This window comes from Citrus sinensis, chromosome 1, assembly GCF_022201045.2.
Source record: "Citrus sinensis cultivar Valencia sweet orange chromosome 1, DVS_A1.0, whole genome shotgun sequence".
NCBI classification, from domain to species: Eukaryota; Viridiplantae; Streptophyta; class Magnoliopsida; order Sapindales; family Rutaceae; genus Citrus; species Citrus sinensis.
This window is the reverse complement of record NC_068556.1, coordinates 19135372-19154293: the sequence shown is the minus strand read 5'-3', so window position 1 is coordinate 19154293 and position 18922 is coordinate 19135372. Positions and strand designations below refer to the sequence as shown.

Genomic DNA, 18922 nt, shown 5'->3' with positions numbered 1-18922 from the left:
AGATAATGTGGATATATCAGCTCTTGAGTGAAATAGATCTTAAAACTTCAGTACCAGCAAAATTGTGGTGTGATAACCAAGCTGCCCTTCATATTGCATCTAATCCTGTATTTTATGAGCGAACTAAGCACATTGAAATTGATTGTCATTTTGTTCGTGAGAAAATTCAGCAAGGTTTGATTTCTACATTGTATGTGAAGACTGGAGATCAATTAGGGGATATCTTTACGAAAGCTCTAAATGGGGTTCAGGTTGATTATCTATGTAACAAGGCAGGATTAACATCAATGCTCCAACTTGAGGGGGAGTGTTACATAATATAATTAGTTGTATATAGCTATCTTATTAGCTTAATTATAGGGATCCTAATTTGTATAGTTTCCTAAGATAACTTCCTAGTTTCTATATATATATGCTTTTGTATTTCAATGAAATGTGTGGAAGATACTATTCTTTTCCATCTCAAATAACACATTATGTGTAACATACAACAACTCTTGAGCCGACACTTAAAATTTAAAATTACAATATACAACAATTGAGCTGTCACGAGTGACAACTCATAAATTTACCGTATATTAAATTAGATGTAATATACTCTAACCCTTTCCTCACATATTTAAGGTTGATGTTTCTAGACTGAAGAACCTGCACACAATTTCAAGTAAATTCATTAGGAAATTAATTTCTCCCAGCAGGTACTATACATCAATCTTAGAGACGCATTAAAACAAGACGGCAAACTCAAAATGCCAAAGACAATCACTGCATCTCATCGCCACATTATTCTGGACCAAAACCAATATGATATATGTGTCGAAGCCTAATGTGTCGAAGGCTTAGGCTGTCAATGCATGTTCAACATGCAAATGCAAACAAGTGTGCGAAAAATGTTGCCGCAACAACATTGAACAATCAAAGAAAAAAACAAAGGCCTTGGATATGGACATCAAGAACCGTCTGATCATATAATCAAAGTTGATCATATTCATCCGAGCCTCCACTGAACCGTCTGATGCACCGCTACACATCAAACCATTCTTCCAAATATGAACATATGCATAAAACTGTCTGCATGCTATTGTCTTAGTCGATCACAACACGTACACGCAGAATATTATATGTGTAAAACACTTGAGGGCATTTGCAGCCGTGCTACACTTAATGCCATTTTTGCATGCAAAAAAATCAAAACATTTAAACTAAGCCATCCGCCACGTCCCAAACTGTAATTCACTTCTATTCACCTATAAATACAACTGCACTCTAGCTCAATCTCTTCATCACACAGCAGAGTTTCAAAAGCTTTTCTTTTCTAAAAACAATTTTGGGCTTTTTTCTCAAAATGGCTTCTTCTTTGCTCTGTTTTGGCCTTTGCTTTCTAGTTCTCTTCAACATCTGCTTTGCTCAAATAGAGCAGGTAACAGGCATAACTAGTGAAGGAAAGCAGCAAAGGCAACGGCAGCAACGCTTCCAAACCCAGTGCAATATCCAGAACCTCAACGCCCTTGAGCCCCGACAGAAGGTCGAATCCGAAGCTGGCGTCACAGAGTTCTGGGACCAGAACAATGAGCAATTACAGTGCGCCAATGTTGCCGTATTTCGCCACCGTATCCAGCAGAGAGGGCTGCTCGTGCCTGCGTACACCAACACTCCTGAGATTTTCTATGTTGTTCAAGGCAAGCAAGCAAGCATATCCAGTCTTCAATATATATTAAGTTAAATTATTTTAATTGTTTTCTAAATAACAAAGTTAGAAATAAATTAATTAACAGGTAGAGGCATTCATGGAGTTGTATTCCCCGGATGTGCTGAGACTTTCCAAGATTCACAACAACAACAGTCGTTCCAGAGCAGTAAATCCCAAGATCAACACCAAAAGGTCAGACAACTACGTGAGGGTGATATCATTGCATTGCCAACTGGAGCAGCTCACTGGATTTACAACAATGGCCGGGACCAGCTTGTTTTGGTCGCCCTCGTTGACGTTGGCAATTCTCAAAACCAGCTTGATCAGTACTTCAGGGTATTCGATTAACAAAACATTTTTTTGATCCTATTAGAATTTACATAATGTTTCTCTGTCAATATTAGGAGTAATTATTCATATTGATGTTCTTGTTGCTAGAAATTCTACCTCGGTGGCAACCCACAACCACAACTCCAAGGTTTCAGTCAAAGTCAAGGTGGCAGAAGTCAGGGAAGCCAAGGCAGCGACGACAGGAGAGCTGGCAATCTCTTTAGAGGCTTTGACGAGCGGTTGTTGGCTGAGGCCTTCAACGTGAACCCAGATCTAATCAGGAGACTGCAGAGGCCACAGATACAGAGGGGCATTATCATCAGAGTCGAGGAAGAGCTGAGAGTACTGTCTCCTCAAAGAGACAGAGAACAAGAACAGGAAGAATGCGAAGAAACTCCGTCATATGAAAGGGACAATGGCTTCGAGGAAACTATCTGTACAATGAAACTAAGGCACAACATCGATAAACCATCACATGCTGACGTCTACAACCCCCGGGCCGGACGTGTCACCACCGTGAACAGATTCAACCTTCCTATCCTTCGAGACCTCCAGCTTAGTGCTGAGAAAGGAAACCTTTACCCGGTGAGAAAAGGGCAAGAAAAAGGAAAAAAAAAAAAAACACACACACACACACACACAACATCAATGTCACATTATTTATTTGAAGTACAAGTACAACATTTGATTGATAGATTATTTTACTCATGCATGTAGAATGCCCTGTTGGCGCCACAGTGGAACTTGAATGCCCACAGCATAGTCTACGTAACAAGGGGCAACGGCAGGATGCAAATTGTAGCGGAGAACGGGGAGAATGTGTTCGACGGTCAAATCCGGGAGGGTCAGCTGATCGTTGTTCCGCAGGGCTTCGCCGTGGTGAAGAGGGCAGGTAACCGTGGACTGGAGTGGATATCATTCAAGACAAACGACGTCGCCATGACAAGCCAGCTGGCCGGAAGGGCTTCGGTGTTAAGAGGACTTCCGTTGGACGTTATCCAGAACTCGTTCCAAGTGTCGAGGGATGAAGCTCAGAGGTTGAAGTACAACAGGCAGGAGCTGACTGTGTTTACTCCAGGGCCTAGGTCACAGTGGGGCTTAACCGTAGCCTAAGAGAAATTATGTAAATGGGTACGTAATCAGGAAGTAAGCTATGTAGTGTAGTGTAAGTAGTTGAGGTAGGGACGACTATGTATGAATAAAAGCCTTAATGGGCATGAACGACATGAATGCTGCGGGACTGTATGTAAGTTTAATGTGCGAGTAAAATAAAAAGTAATATTTCTTTGTTCAAATAATTACAAATATTGTTGTCTTTATATCTCTAATTTGCCTACACCCACACATACTGAATCGACATTGCACTAATTTGAATTTGATTTTTTTTTTTTTTTGGCTGGATACTTTAATTACTGAATGACTTGCTCACTTCACTCAAAATTCAAGAGCATCTGAATGAATTTAAAGGACACGCTCCAAACTCCCTTGCCTTTTTTGTTCAACTTGCTCGTTGAAAGCAGTAGATGTACACATATGAATCCTGCAAATTAATGGGCAAATTTGTATTTTTGTATTTTTGTATTTTTTTCCCTCTCTGTTGTTGGGTATTAAGCATATGAGAAATTTTCGTGTGATTCATCGTGAAAAAACTATGCGGCATTCTCCGCAAAAGATGTCTCACTTTTTCTTTTATAGTTTTTTTTTTCTAATCGTAGATGAAGTATAATTACTGGACGTAATTATAAATGCCCCAGAATAAACATTTAGGGAAAAATAAACTTGGATATATATATATATATATATATATATATATATAATCATTTTCTATGAAGCCTCGTTTTAATTTATGTTTGAAAAATCTTAAAAAGAGAAAAAAATGAGAGAAAGAATGTTGAAAAGAAAGAGAGAAAGTGGGTTGAGTAGAGAGAGAGTAAAATTCTCTCATCTTTGTTTCTTTAGCATTACTCTGAATGTTTTAATTAAGTAGTCAAATGGGTGAAAGGAAAAAATTTGTATGGAACTATCCCATGAGTTCGCATGGATAGTTCAGTGGTTTAGAGCATGGCTTTCACTTTTAAGATTAAATTTAATGGATTTCATAGTTCATACTACTATGAAATTTATTGTTAGTTCCATCCGCGGGAGTTATTGCTCTGTCACTTGTCAACGTACTATATTCTATCCCACAACAAGTCCTCTATTATCAAATAGGCCAAAGCACTAGAGAAAAACTTTTGTGGGATATGCTACCATGCAGAGCTAGCGTGTTCATCCAATAATAACCTGCATCTGCTATTTTACTGCAAAAATAGCGTACGTTCGTCCAATAATGACCTATTCTCTGATTTCGCGATCGATATATCAGTCTATTTAAACTCTTGCCTCATTCTCAGTAATTCACGCACTTGGCCCATTCATTCTCCAAATCCTCTGAACGCCTGTTTCTTCTCAAAGAAAACCGTTTTGCTTCTCTAAACGTTTGTTTCATTCTGTCCATATATTCAGATACGCTTGCTTCTTCTAAATTCTTCTTCCATTAGCCAAGCAGAATTTTGTCTTGGCATTTTTTTTTATCATTAATGCTACATGTTCCAAGTAACATGATGATGGAGAAGCATTACAAGCATTGAAAAATAAAATTTGTAGCTAGCCGTATTCTCAAAATATATTTTCTGCAGCTGTTGCATTGAAGATCTCTTCAACAATGAGTGTTATCGGACTATATGTATAATTGAACGCATCAATATGAAAATATCATGGTTGAACTAAAGACTGATTTTGACTGAGTACTCGTTTAAGTCTGTGAAGTCATTTGATTCTTTGATGCATCCTTTCACTTGAAATTTATTCTTTAATTAATAGCTGATCTGAAGATTTTGTATGAGAAGGGATTTGAATTAACAAACTAATAAACTTAATATCGGGATTTTGAGACTATTCCCTCGGGACACAAAGACCCGCACAAAATACCATACATGAAGTAAACACCTACTTAAAAATGAAATTTCCCATCATTTTTTTAAGAGGAACTTATTGAAAGCAAAAATATCCCATCATTTTTTCAGCTGTACTATGTGTCTAAAAGTTCGGTAAATTATTTCTTTCCAAAGGCCTAAAATTTTTTAAAATTTTATTTTTAAGCCTAACTAAACAATAGATGCTTTAGTTAGATTTACATTCCATTGTTTTGTCTTTCATATTTGGTGGAAGATTTTCTCAATTTGTCAATTATCTCGTTAGTTTTTTATAAATCATTATTCGCAAATAGATGAAATCTATTATTTGGAAAAAAAAAAAAAAAGAATGAAGGGCTGATTGTGAGAAGAAGAGGAAAAGGAATAAAGAAGAAGAATAAGAAGAAGACAAGAAAAAGAAGGGTTCAAATGGCAAAGGGGTTTTAAATTAGGACTTCTAGAGAGAAATCTACAAATGTAAATTTGATTTGAGAGCTTTATGAATAGAAACTAGTGAGGTTGGAGAGAAATTAATTTGAAGTTGAGTTTTTATTTTGAAGTATAAGGACAGAGAAGCATGAAAGAATAACTTACAAAATCTAAGGTAATTAAGTGATTATCCTTTGTACTCCACACCATTTTATGAATATATATGTGATTTTTTTTGGGGGGGGGGGGGGGGGGGGTGTTGAATAGGGTAGTTATGTAATTCTTTGGCTCGGTTCACTTCTAAATTAATTGATAAAGTACTTTGCAACCAGCCCATTGGTTAGGTGATTTGAGTGAATTTATGAGAAAGATCTTATTTGATAAGAGATTGATGAAAAGGATTTGGGAGAAATACAAGTTAATTTTGATATTATAAAAATAATTTGTGAGTTAGTAAAGAATGTCAAATACGGCAAAAACATTTAGTTTTCTTATTTCACCAGAACAAAACTTACAGCAGCAGTACACTTTCGAGCCAACAGCAAGGACTTTATTCCTTATGTACATACACATATATAAACCCTTAATATAAGTTCATTACTTTGATCACGCACTAACTAATTACTGTGACCTAGGCCCTGGAGTAAAGACAGTCAGCTCCTGCCTGTTGTACTTCAACCTCTGAGCTTCATCCCTCGACACTTGGAACGAGTTCTGGATAACGTCCAACGGCAGCCCTCTAATCACCGAAGCCCTTCCGGCCAGCTGGCTTGTCTTGGCGACGTCGTTTGTCTTGAATGATATCCACTCCAATCCACGGTTGCTTGCCCTCTTCACCACGGCGAAGCCCTGCGGGACAACGATCAGCTGACCCTCCCGGATTTGACCGTCGAACACATTCTCCCCGTTCTCCGCCACAATTTGCATCCTGCCGTTGCCCCTTGTTATGTAGACTACGCTGTGGGCATTCAAGTTCCAGTGTGGCGCCATCATGGCATTCTACATGCACAAGCAAAATAATTCGTTTCAAATCACAATTATAAATTTGTTATCTCAAATGACGTGATATTTAATGATTTTTTTTTCTCACCTGGTAGAGGTTCCCTTTCTCAGCACTAAGCTGAATGTATCGAAGGATAGGAAGGTTGAATCTGTTGACGGTGGTGACGCGTCCGCCGCGGGGGTTGTACGCGTCAGCACCCGATGGGTCATTGATGTTGTGCTTTAGCTTCATTGTACAGATAGTTTCCTCGATGCCGTTGTCTCCGCTTCCTTGGAATTCTTGTTCTTGTTCTTGTTCTCTGCCTCTTTGAGGTGACAGTACTCTCAGCTCTTCCTCGACTCTGACAATAATCCCCTTCTGCATCTGTGGCCTCTGCAGTTTACTGATTAGATCTGGGTTCACGTTGAAGGCCTCAGCCAACAGACGCTCGTCAAAGCCGCGGAAGAGATTGCCACCTCTCCTGCTGCGGTCGCCACCCTCCCCGCCTTGGCTTCCCTGATATCTGCTGCCTTGACTTTGACTGTAACCTTGGAGTTGTGGTTGTGGGTTGCCACCAAGGTAGAATTTCTGGCAACAAGAACAAGGACAACACCAAATGTATTGTTACGAAATTGAAAATGTTGCTTCATTATCTTATATATAACAAAAACGTTTAGGTATTAATTACCCTCAAGAACTGATCAAGCTGGTTATCAGAATTGCCAACATCAACAAGAGCGACCACAACAAGCTCTGATGGGCCATCGTTGTAAATCCAGTTAGCCGATCCAGTAGGCAATGCAACCAGATCACCCTCACGTATTTGTCTAACTTTTTGGTGTTGATCTTGGGATCTACTCTGACTCTCTGACGACCTTTGCTGTGATTCTTGGTATGTCTCGGGACATCCGGGGAATACAGCACCGTGAATGCCTCTACCTGTATTAATTTCATTAATTTCAAACATGTTATTTACAAAACAATTAATCAAACAATTTAACTAAATGTCGTGTGCGTGCATGCTTGCTTGCCTTGAATAACATAGAAGAGCTCAGGAGTGTTGGTGTATGAAGGCACAACGAGGCCTCTCTGTTGGATACGGTGGCGAAACACGGCAACATTGGCGCATTGTAACTGCTCGTCGTTCTGGTCCCAGAACTCTGTGACGCCAGCTTCGGACTCTACCCGTTGTTGGGGTTCGAGGGCGTTGAGGTCCTGGATATTACACTGGGTTTGGAAGCGTTGCTGCTGTTGCCGTTGCTCCCGAGTTGCGTCTGTTCCCTGCGCTATCTGAGCAAAGCAGGCGTGGAAGAGAATTAGAAACCCAAGCCCTAAACACAGCAAAGAAGTGGAAGCCATTTTGAAAAGAAAGAAAAAAATTGCTGTGATGAAGAGAGTGAACTAGATTGGGGTGGTATTTGTAAGAGAAAATATTGGGATCACTGGGTTTTAGCGTGCCTGCAAATGCCCTGAATTGCTTCCACATAATGAGATTACTTTGTGTACGTGTTGGTGCTGGACAAACACGAATGCATGCAGAGGCAGCCAGGCGCATGCAAGTTTTGTACATTTCTGTATTTTAATTGCATGTTACATGCATAAGTAACACTACTCAAATCTTCGACACATAGATCGCTTTTGTTTTGGCTCGGAGGAGGTATGTGGCGATCATGATGTGAGAACCCATAATTGGCTTTGCCATCTTGGTGTTTGTTCTTGGTGGCCTGTTTTTAGTGTGTCTCGACTCTCTGCAATCAATGAATCCTACTTGATGACTTCATGTCGTGATGAATTAATTGTGGATTGTGTGTTGATTCTGGTCTAGGTATATTAATTTTGTAGTATTCTTCAATGACACATCCCGAAAACTTTCTTGGTGCGTTTACTTTCCGGATTGGGGAATGAGAATCCGAAATTGGAATGATTGACAGTATTTATTTTGCAAATATGAAGCAAGAATCAAAATCGGAATGGTAGAGTCCACCACTATTTGGTAATGGAGAATGGAAGATTGATTCCCATGGGAGGTGGGAATGAGTCTCCCATTTCCGGGATTGAACATTTTATCCTCCCCTAAAATTAAAAATGTCCACTTTATCCTCTTTTATAATTAATTAATATAATATTATAATTAATTAATTAATATATTATGATTAATTAATATATAAATATATTATTAACTATAATTATTAAAAATTATAGTTCTTGAATAAATAATCACAATAATTAATTTATTGTTATTGTTATTTTAATTAATTAATTAATATACTATTATAATAATTATTAATATAATTAATTTATATATTATTATTAATGAATTAATATAATTATTACTATTAATTAATAAATTAATAATAGTAATAGATTAATATATTATTAACAATAATTATTAATAATTATAATTTTTGAATAAATATTTACAATAATTAATATATTATTTTAATTAAGTAATTAATATTAATATTATTAGTTAATATATTTTTATAATAATTGTTAATATAGTTATTATAATTAATTAATTAAAAAAATCAATTAATTAATATATTAGTTAATAATAATTATGACAATAATCCATTAAGTATTTTTTAGTAATTTGTTACAATCTAATTCATTCTGATTCCGATTCCAAGACAAAGTAAACACATTAATGGCAATCTAGCTCATTCCGATTTCAATTCCTACAGTTCAAGTAAACAACTTATTTTGATTCTCATTCCAGTCCATTCTCATTCCTGGTCATTCTGATTCCAGCTCATTCTGATTCTAGTTTAGTAGACACATCATCAAATCTAATGAAGACTAGTAGTACACGTTCTAAATTTTTTTATTTTAAAAAAATATCTTAAATAATGTGGTATTCATTAATTAGTTTGTGAGATAATTTAAATAATTCACTTTAATTTTATAAAAAAATTATCAACCACTTAATGAACAACACATTATTTTAAAATGAAATTTGAGATATTTATCATTAAAGTGACATTATAATTTCCATAAATGAAAGAGATTTGGGTGAAATAGGCTCATCAACGCATTATATATACTAGTGATAGGTATGGTTAAAATTTTTAATCTAAATTTGTGGCTTGTCGGAGATAGGTAAGTTTTATAATAGTTAAATTTAAATTAAAAATAATGGAATCATTTATTATCTCAAAAATGATAAACTTAAATTAGATAGTTCCACAAAGTTTTTTTTTTCTCGAAAACTTAGATTAAATAAAAAGTCCACAGATTTTTGGGAGTGAGTAAATAATCACACACACACACGCACAATTTTTCTAGTTCAGAATTTTTAAGTGTGGAAAAGTCTAAGAAATCTTTAAAACCATATAATTTTAAAGCTTAATTTCACAATACTATTAAACCCCACAACTTTAAAGTTTTTAAGGACTTTCTATATATATATATAATCATGAACGTTAGCGTATTAAGCAAATATAAGGAAAAATAAAATATTAGGGGAAGGGAAGAAGAGAGAGGAGTAGTATTAATGTGAGCCATACCCATAAGCAAAATTATTAAACTATTATAACAATGTCATTTTTCTTTGAAATGTTTAGGTGTATATAGAATCTAGAGGGCACAACTAAACTTTTTGTAAATAAGGGTCCGTTTGAGATTGCTTTTGGGAGGTTTAAAAGTGATTTTGAAAATGTAAAAGCTAATTTTAGTGTTTGATAATTAAAAAAAAAGGCAAAATCACTTTTGTCAAAATCAATCCCTCTAAAGTTGATTTTGAAAAGCAGGGAAAGAGTAACTTTTAAATTCTTATTTTGAGAATCAATTTTATCTTTTAATACAATTCCATAAATATCCTTAAAATCATTACCTAAACCCAAAATTATGTTAACATGAATATGTTAATAATATTGATTTTGATGATAACAAATTTTATATGGTTTTTGACAAAAATATTGGAGCTATTTCTTAATAAACGAGAGCCCTTTTAATCATTGCCTTATTTCTTCATAAAAGATGGATTTTCAAATTAGAAAGAGATTCTCTATAAAAACTCGTTTAAAATTGCAATTCTGGTTATAAACGGTGAACCGTTTATTTAAAACGGTTAACCGATTAAAGGCAGAGAGCAACACATTTCCTAAACCTCTAACCGTTTATGAAAAACGGAAAACACAAAAGATGGGAAGGTTACTGAAAATTAACGGTAAACCGTTTTCTTTTAAACGGTTAACCGATTAGCACCAGAGAGCAACATATTGCCTAAGCTCTAGCCATTTATGAATAACGGAAAACACCAAAGATGAGAAGGCTACTGGAACCTAACGGTGAACCGTTTATTTTAAAACGGTTAACCGATAACGTCCAGAATCACTGATTAACCAAAACTGATAAGGCTAAGTTGTTTTGCAGGTTACTGGAGACAAACGGCGAACCGTTTATTGTAAACGGTCAACCGATAATATCCAGAGAAGCCACTTCACGCAAGTCCTTAACCGTTTAGTGTAAACGGATAACCAATGTTTATCTTGCAGGTCTCTGGAAGTTAACGGCGAAAGGTTAATCCTAAACGGTAAACCGTTCATTTGAAAAATGGCCCAACGGTAACTTTGACCAGCGGTTAACCGTTAATGGTTAACGGCGAACCGTTTTCTGTCCGACAGTTTGTAACGGCTAGATTTTCAGCTTCAAATATAAATAAGCTCATTCAAATTCAAAGAAGTTTGATCACAACACAACCATTTGAGCTAATATTCGAGAATACAATCTTCATAGAGCTTAGAACACATTCTTGCTTAATCTATTCACATATTAAGCATCATTGTGTAATCTTATATATTGTGAGAGGCAAAACAGTTTGTAATCTTTTACGTTGAGTGATTGTAAGTGTTGGGATACACTTGGGTTAAGAGATTGGGGATAATCTCTTGTTGTAAAGGTCCATTGACACCTTGGAAGTCAAGTGTAAGCATTTGAAGCCTTGGAGGCTTGCTTAGTGGAATCCTCAAGCCCGGAAAGCTTGGAGGCGTGGACGTAGGCGAGGTTGACCGAACCACGTAAAAATCTCGGTGTTTGAATCCCTCTTCCCTTATCTTTTTATATTGTGATCATCTTAATTGTCACTGCTTTGAATTTGATTTATAATTGCATTAAGATTTTCTTTAATAAATTGAATAATTTTTTAGAATCCCAATTCACCCCCCCTCTTGGGTTGCATACTTGTATTTCAAATTATCCTTATTCAAATTGAAAACATAATCAATATTATAATAAATTGTTATTATAATTCATCAATATCAATTTGTTGGTCGAATTATTATTAAATTTGTTTCATTATATTATAAATTTAATTATCAATTGTTTTAAGATAAAAATAAAAATCAATATATAATAAGTTTTATTTTTAGTTAAAATTATTATAATACACAATTAAAAATATTATATGTACGTGTTTTTATATGTATAAGTAAATTTTATCTTATATTATTTACATTTTCGTCATTTGTTTTCTCTTAGCAATTCAACAGTAAAATTCACCAATTGTCCATAATTGCTTTCAAAACTCATAGTACTTTTAAAAATAAAATTTACCAAACACTTAACTGATTCTCTTCACTGTTAATTATTTTTACAGCACAACTAACAATAATTATTTTAGAAGCTATAGCATTTCCAAACTGGCCCTAAGTCAATTCAATTTATAAATTCTGATTTACGTTAAGGATAATAACAAAAGAAAAATAATATTTGGCCACTAATAAAACACTATCATGATGGAAACAATAGAATTATAGACTTATAGTTTGGTATGAACAGTGTTGTTATTTTATGCGCAACAATAATACTGTAACATAAATAGTATCGCATTTTTTGTCATGATGGTGTTTAAATATCAATACTCATAACAAAATGGGTGAATAGGCTTACTTCATTGGGTTTCTATTACTAGTTAGAATTGTGTTCCTCCACAAGCCAAATTCAATCGCATAAAGATTCATTATCTAGGCTTAAGGCTTATGGAGAATTGGAGATCAGGCCGTCTAGCTAATTTAATTTTTATATTCAGCATAACTAAAAAAATTTCATACATTTTTGTGTTTCACATCTCATCCAAAATTTCAAACTTCAAGAGAATGACTTGGATCCACTTATTCAAATTGAAAATAAAACTAAGTTCACTTCTTATTTTAACTCAGATATACCATCAAAGTTACTATAAACTCGAATTTTTTTAACCTACTTGACTCATTCAACTTATGACTCAACTTACTAAATTTTTATTATGAAAATCGAGAGTATAGTTGAATATTTTCTATTTAATTTAACTGCATATTTTTGTCGAGGGTATTATCTTCTTAGTTACATTTATATAAAGTGGATGGTATATTGTTGGTATTTTCAAGGGACTTGGACATTATTGAAATTAAACGGAAAAGACGCTTAAATTAACAAATATAAACGGGTCAATTCGATTTTGTACAGCCCGGATTTAGGATCCATCTGTTTTTGGGCTATAACTTCAATTCAATCCGTAGCCCCGCTGGGCTCAATTTGCGGTGTCAAAGCAAACGATTTCATTTTGGAGTGGGCTCTTCGGCACCCCCAAAAATTTCTCATAAAACTCTATTTCAATTGAAATTACTCAAATAATTTAATACAAATTAATTTATTTTTATTTTCAAATAACTATTTAATTAAACATTTAGATGAATTAATCTTTGAATAATTTTTTACACCTAATCCGTTTCATAATTTATATTTATATTTTAGTTTTTTAATTGAAAAAAGTTTTTTTTGAAAATATTAGAAATTGTATAAAATAAAAATTTAAGATAAATTTAATATTTTAGCACTTGTATGTAATTTTAAAAGAAATATTTTGTTTAGGTAAAATATTTGAGAAGATAATTAATTTTAATATATAAATTTTTTTTTATCAATAAAACTGAAAATCTTTTTGGGAATATATATTAAAACGAAAAAGAAAAGGGTGTTATAAGCATCTTAGAGGGGTGTTAAAAGCCCCAGTCGAGATTTTGTTGTGATAAGGCCACCAGTCTTGTCTGCACCTTCGCTTGGCTTGACTCAAGACTCTCAACTGCTGGAGCTCAAAGCTACGGTTACGCAAATGGCGACGTCAGCCACATTCACAACAACCGGTATCATCTCTCAGCTTAAACTAACGCGCCACTCGATACAGCCACTGTCAAACGTGACGGGAAGAAGAAGTAGGAAGCTCGTTGTCAGAACAAGTTCTTTAAAGACACCCATCAGTGCAAAACAAGCAGAAAAGAACGCAATGCAGTACAGGAAGCTCGGTGACTCTGATCTTGTTATCAGTGAAATCACTCTTGGGACTGTAAGCAACTTCGCTTTCTTCTAAATGGGTGTTATTTATTTTTTGTATATAAACTGTTTTTAGTAATGGGGTTTTACATTTTTTTTTAATTTTTTATGTTTTGGGTGATGAATTGTTTGTTATTTTGTGTAATGTGGCCAGAAAATGAAATGTACTCTGTATTTATTTAATACTAAAAAAGCTGTTCCTAATTATGTTGACTGCTCATAGAAAGTGATGTTATATGAATGGACAGTATCCTACTTCAACAGCTTTTTTCTTTTGATATGTTATGTTGCTTAGATTTTGGTAAACAAATCTTAGGTCATTAACAAAGGCGAATGCGTTTAATTACCTAGTTATTTTGACTGCCATTTTAGAATTGAAAACTCAAGGCACTTGAATTATCCATCCTTCTAAAAAGTATTTACCATATCAAACTGATGTTGTTCTATTGAACCGCTTTGAAAAAATTGTAAATATTTTAAGCCCTTGTGTCTGGCATCATGCTGGATCCTGAATTGTGGAACATTAAGTTGTTTGCAAGTCTCGAGAGTCGTTTGAAATTTTTTTGAACTACTTGGAAGGGCATGTGATTCAGGAATTCGCTGTTGAAAGTTTTATTAAGTTCATGGGATATTATAATATGGAAGGTCAGTATTCTTCAGTTTGGTCTTATATCATTATTTTGTACGTGGAGCATGATGCCTCTTTCTATATTTTGAAGAATGGAGCATTACTAGTATACCGTCTGCTGTCAAGTTTTATTGTGTGTGATTAAGTCTTTCGTATTTTTCAGATGACTTTTGGAGAACAAAATACGGAGAAGGAATCTCATGAAATTCTCAGTTATGCATTTGAAAACGGCATCAATATTCTTGACTCTTCAGAGGCTGTAAGTTCAGACACACATTACCTATAGATACATGCACGTATGCACTAATGGACAGGTACCTGCAAACCCTCAGAACCTCAACCCAACCGGCCACTCACCACGAATAGAATCTTAAAGTAAATGAACAATGTTGTTTTTACTCATCTCTTTCCTTCAGTTTCAATTTTCAAAATCACCTATAACTTAGTTGTCAACAATGCAACCGACGTTTTAATGTCAAAAGCTTCATTGACTCTTCCTCTGCAATCCGGAGGAATTAACCAAAAAAAAAAAAAAGAAGGATTGTTTCCTGGCGTTGTCTCTAAAAATTCTATCTCCTTAGCTGGTTATGTCTTTATCATCTTGAAGATTTCTATTCCTGAGTTATTTAGTAGGAAGATCCTTTGTTTCAGTGGTCTTGTCTTTACAGCCTTAAATTCATAATGCAAAATATTGTAACTTTTGGTTTCATGAAGATTAATATGTTCCTTGTAACTAGATGTTGGTAGCTGCAAGTTCTCTTTTCTCTTGAATTCTCAGTGAGTTTCGATGATTCTTTGCATTTTGTCTTACAGTACCCCATTCCAATGAAGAAGGAAACACAAGGAAAAACAGATCTCTATATTGCTAGCTGGCTGAAGTCTCAGCCCCGTGATAAGGTTCGGGCCTATTCACTTAATGCATCTTTCTTCTAAGCACACGCATAACAAAGATTTTGATCTTCTTGGGTAGCTTCTTTTTCTTTGATTTTACAAACGGAATTGAAATTGTATATTTTAAGCCACATCATTTACTCAAATTCGTGGGATGACGTCAGGCAGCAATGAAGTCTGAATTTACAGCTATTCTCTCATAAGGGTTTAATTTATAAATTCAATAAATTAAATGTCAGGATCTGGATGTGGTAGAAAATTGAATTATGATTTGCAGCTTACAGCTTGAAGCAAACTTTACAAAAGTTGATATAGCAGTTATGTCAATTCCTGAAATCATTTACCTTATTGCACCTTCTTTAGATTGAATGGTGCTTTTTGTTTCCAAAGTAGTTAAAATGAGAATTTTGGACAAAACGGTTGTAAATTGTATTTAAAAGTTATATTAAATTCTTGTTGTCATATCTAATCGTGCTGGTATTTCTTCCTGTTAATTCTCATACCAGATATCTGAGTAATGGGTTCATATGCGTGTTTGTGAAAATTCACTGTTTTGAGAAGATAATATGAAGATATTAATCATGTTTTCTGAAAGCAAGAATCTGGTTATCTGATACTTTCAGATTATTGATAAATATGTTTATCTCAATTATGGGTAGGTTATCATTGCAACAAAAGTTTCTGGTTATTCAGAACGATCAAGTTTTTTGCGTGACAATGCAAAAGTTTTGCGCGTCGATGCTGCTAACATAAAGGAAAGTGTAGAGAAAAGCCTAAAACGCCTGAACACAGATTACATCGACTTACTGCAAATTCACTGGTATTTTTGCAGTCTCCATATTACTAATTGTCACAGAATACAAAATCTTGGAGGTTTTATTTCTCCAATCTGGTTGTCCCGTTACATATGTCACTAGCGCATATCTTAAAATGATCCTTAATTGCTTGTCAAATTGTGGATGCAAAACTGTTCCATTTCTGTATCACATGCTGTCTATTGAAGTCAATTTAAATATTACATTCACATTCAATGTAATGAAACATATTTTTCTCTGATTACTTTCTCTCCTTGAAGTGATTGTCACCTGGATTAGATGCAAACATGATTTTGAAGCTGATGTGGTGTCCTAATGGAATCCTATTAAGTAATACTCGTATAACATGTTATGCAGAAAATTGTTTACGTTTCACAAAACTACAGAGGTAGCTGTCATTGCAGCTTGTTTGATGATGGGTAATGTAGCCATTGCTTTCCCAGGTCCACTTTCCTTCTGAACAAATAGTAGTTTACCTCTTCTCAGGGGGTTTAGGCCTCTCCCTTCCTTACAAAATCCCCTGCCTGATGTATTTCAGGTTTCTGGTAAGACAATCAGGAGATCATAGCTGTTGTGCTAGATGGCATCTTGCTTTATAATGTACTTTTAGTCTTAGCTGATCAAGTATTAGATGTCAAACCTTAAGGAGTGTCATAAGGTCTACATTACAGCAGATGTTTGAACTTTTTTTTTTTGGGCTTAGATTCCTACCATCTTTAGCACAGATTCCTTTTGCAAAATAGTTTGATTGCCTTACATACAAATGCCTTTTGATGTCTAGTTCTTTTCTTCCTTTTTTTTTCCTTTCTTTTTTCTTTTTATCTGGGTGTTGTGTGTGAGCAGTCAAATAAGCATGTAAATCTTTTTACAAAAGAAATCTTGGAGTCAGAATAATCAAATAAAGCATTCTGAAAAGTTCTCTTTCAACTTTCATTCCAGGCCAGACCGTTATGTGGCATTATTTGGTGAATACATGTATGATTATTCAAAATGGAGGCCAAGTGTGCCAATTGTAGAACAACTGAGGGCATTTAAAGAACTTATTGATGAAGGGAAGGTAATGTCTTCTAGATCATGTGGACTCTAGCTTCAGGTGTTAACATATTGTCTTTTAAGCATTAAAAAGAAAAACCGTCTGATTTTCTGGACAGTACAACTAAACTATCACTCATTTATTATGATGTATTAAACTATGGCATGTTAGCTTTTTTGGGTGTCCTTTAGATTTATCTTTTGATGAGAGCAGATGGTTGATTGCCTTGAACCTCAAAGGACTTTTATTTTTGGTATCTGGATATGCATATATAAATTGAAAAAAAGAATAATAAATTTCAAAAGCTGTGTGTTCCATTGCATCTCAAATACAGTTCTATTTGTGTTGTAATGTCAAAGAGATTCTAATATCTATAACTGATACCGGATGCTTTTCAACTTCATAGGTACGTTACATTGGTGTTTCCAATGAGACTTCATATGGGGTGATGGAGTTTGTTCATGCTGCTGAAGTTGAAGGACTTCTGAAGATTGTTAGTATCCAAAATAGTTATAGTTTGTTGGTTAGATGTCGTTTTGAAGGTAGTTCCTTTTTATTCTATATCCTTGCATCATTATAAATGAAAATTTTATCAAATTTCAGGTTTTTATGTTTTTAAGTACTCATAATTTGTGGATTGCTTTAGACAGATGCTTAGCTAAATGGAAGTGTCCATCTAATCTCCATTTTTTCCTTTGTTAATGTAGATCTAGCTGTCTGATGAGTAATTATATTGTTTTTAGAATTCAAAAGTAGAGTGTTCACTGAACTCTCTAGAACCACTTTGGCCGTATCATAAATAATTATACACAAATAAAATTCAAGACTTATGTAGTTTTTATCCTGAAATATCAGCTTAAGAATTAGAAGTTATCTTTATCGAAAGCGGTTTGTTGCCTTTGTTGCTTAATTCAGCATTATAAGCCTGTCCTATTGATTCTTTGCAGTTGATCTTGTTGAAGTTTGTCATCCAAAGAATTGCAATATTGGCTTACTTGCTTATTCGCCACTGGGTGGTGGATCATTGACTGGAAAATATTTAGATATAAATTCAGAAGCAGCAAGGAAAGGAAGGTTGAACCTCTTCCCTGGTTACATGGAAAGATATAATACATCCCTGGCCAGGGTATGTTGATCATCTAAATTTATTTGGTTGTAATTTAGTTATAATAATCATGGAAGTTATGTCTGGAATTGGCTTACACTAAACACCCCCATCACTCTAGCCTGAGAAGTGGAGAGCTAGATTAGGAATCGCCGCTTCTCATATACTTGTAATTATCTTCTTTTAGCTTCCAACTGTATACCAGTAATGCCAAGCTAGCCTCTTGTGTTTACTTGGTTCTGAATTCCAGGAAGCAACAATAAAATACATCGAGATGGCTAAGAAGCACGGCCTAACTCCAGTTCAACTTGCGCTCGGATTTGTACGAGACCGTCCATTTATGACAAGTTCAATCATCGGAGCAACCTCTGTCGAGCAATTAAAAGAAGACATTGATGCATTTTTTACGGCTGAGCGGCCTTTGCCGCAAGAAGTAATGGCAGATGTTGAAGATATTTTCAAGAGATACAGAGATCCAACTATCTTTTAAAGAGTAACAATTTAGACGGTCCCTCACCTTGGTTCTTTTGTCAATTTTATTTTCCCATGTAAATTACATCATTTGTCATCAATTAATGTATTTATTTTTTCCATGATCTTCATATTTTTGCATCTTATTCCTAAAAGCATCCAACAATGGAAATATTTGTAACATTTGGACAGCAAATACTTTTGAATGTCTATTTGTTTTAAAAAAATATTTCTCAGCAATAGGGTTGGAGAAAGTATGCAGATGAGATGGTTTAAAATCTTTCAA

The 18922-nt window shown here is 34.7% G+C and overlaps 3 protein-coding genes across 3 annotated transcripts; 2 read left to right on the top strand and 1 right to left on the bottom strand.

Annotated features, from left to right (window-relative positions):
- Positions 1-1282: 1282 nt before the first annotated feature.
- On the top strand, positions 1283-3318 carry LOC102577975 (citrin). Its single transcript, NM_001288868.1, is given in 6 exon segments — positions 1283-1679; positions 1776-1837; positions 1839-1984; positions 1987-2026; positions 2129-2605; positions 2738-3318. Coding segments are annotated over 6 exon segments (1455 nt in total). The 5' UTR covers positions 1283-1345; the 3' UTR covers positions 3134-3318.
- A 2553-nt stretch (positions 3319-5871) lies between these two features.
- LOC102630296 (legumin B-like) lies at positions 5872-7792 on the bottom strand. Its single transcript, XM_025102551.2, has 4 exons — positions 7417-7792; positions 7074-7324; positions 6494-6973; positions 5872-6402 (listed from the first exon to the last, which is right to left on the bottom strand). Exons 1-4 carry the CDS (start codon positions 7742-7744, stop codon positions 6025-6027), a joined length of 1437 nt encoding a protein of 478 aa, XP_024958319.2. The 5' UTR covers positions 7745-7792; the 3' UTR covers positions 5872-6024.
- Positions 7793-13383: 5591 nt separating this feature from the next.
- Positions 13384-18761, top strand: LOC102630000 (uncharacterized). The gene is made up of 8 exons (XM_006489661.2): positions 13384-13706; positions 14485-14580; positions 15135-15218; positions 15872-16032; positions 16967-17084; positions 17467-17602; positions 18008-18186; positions 18416-18761. The coding sequence occupies exons 1-8, from the start codon at positions 13476-13478 to the stop codon at positions 18653-18655; spliced, it is 1245 nt and encodes a 414-aa protein (XP_006489724.2). The 5' UTR covers positions 13384-13475; the 3' UTR covers positions 18656-18761.
- The last annotated feature ends 161 nt before the right edge of the window (positions 18762-18922 follow it).

Coding starts and splice junctions, on each gene's coding strand:
- LOC102630296 (XM_025102551.2), bottom strand. CDS start 7,744: ATGGCTTCCACTTCTTTGCTGTGTTTAGGGCTTGGGTTTCTAATTCTC. Junction 6,974..7,073: donor AGCTTGATCAGTTCTTGAGG/GTAATTAATACC, acceptor TCTTGTTGCCAG/AAATTCTACCTTGGTGGCAA. Junction 6,403..6,493: donor AGAAAGGGAACCTCTACCAG/GTGAGAAAAAAA, acceptor TTGTGCATGTAG/AATGCCATGATGGCGCCACA.
- LOC102630000 (XM_006489661.2), top strand. CDS start 13,476: ATGGCGACGTCAGCCACATTCACAACAACCGGTATCATCTCTCAGCTT. Junction 13,707..14,484: donor GTGAAATCACTCTTGGGACT/GTAAGCAACTTC, acceptor CGTATTTTTCAG/ATGACTTTTGGAGAACAAAA. Junction 16,033..16,966: donor GACTTACTGCAAATTCACTG/GTATTTTTGCAG, acceptor CTTTCATTCCAG/GCCAGACCGTTATGTGGCAT.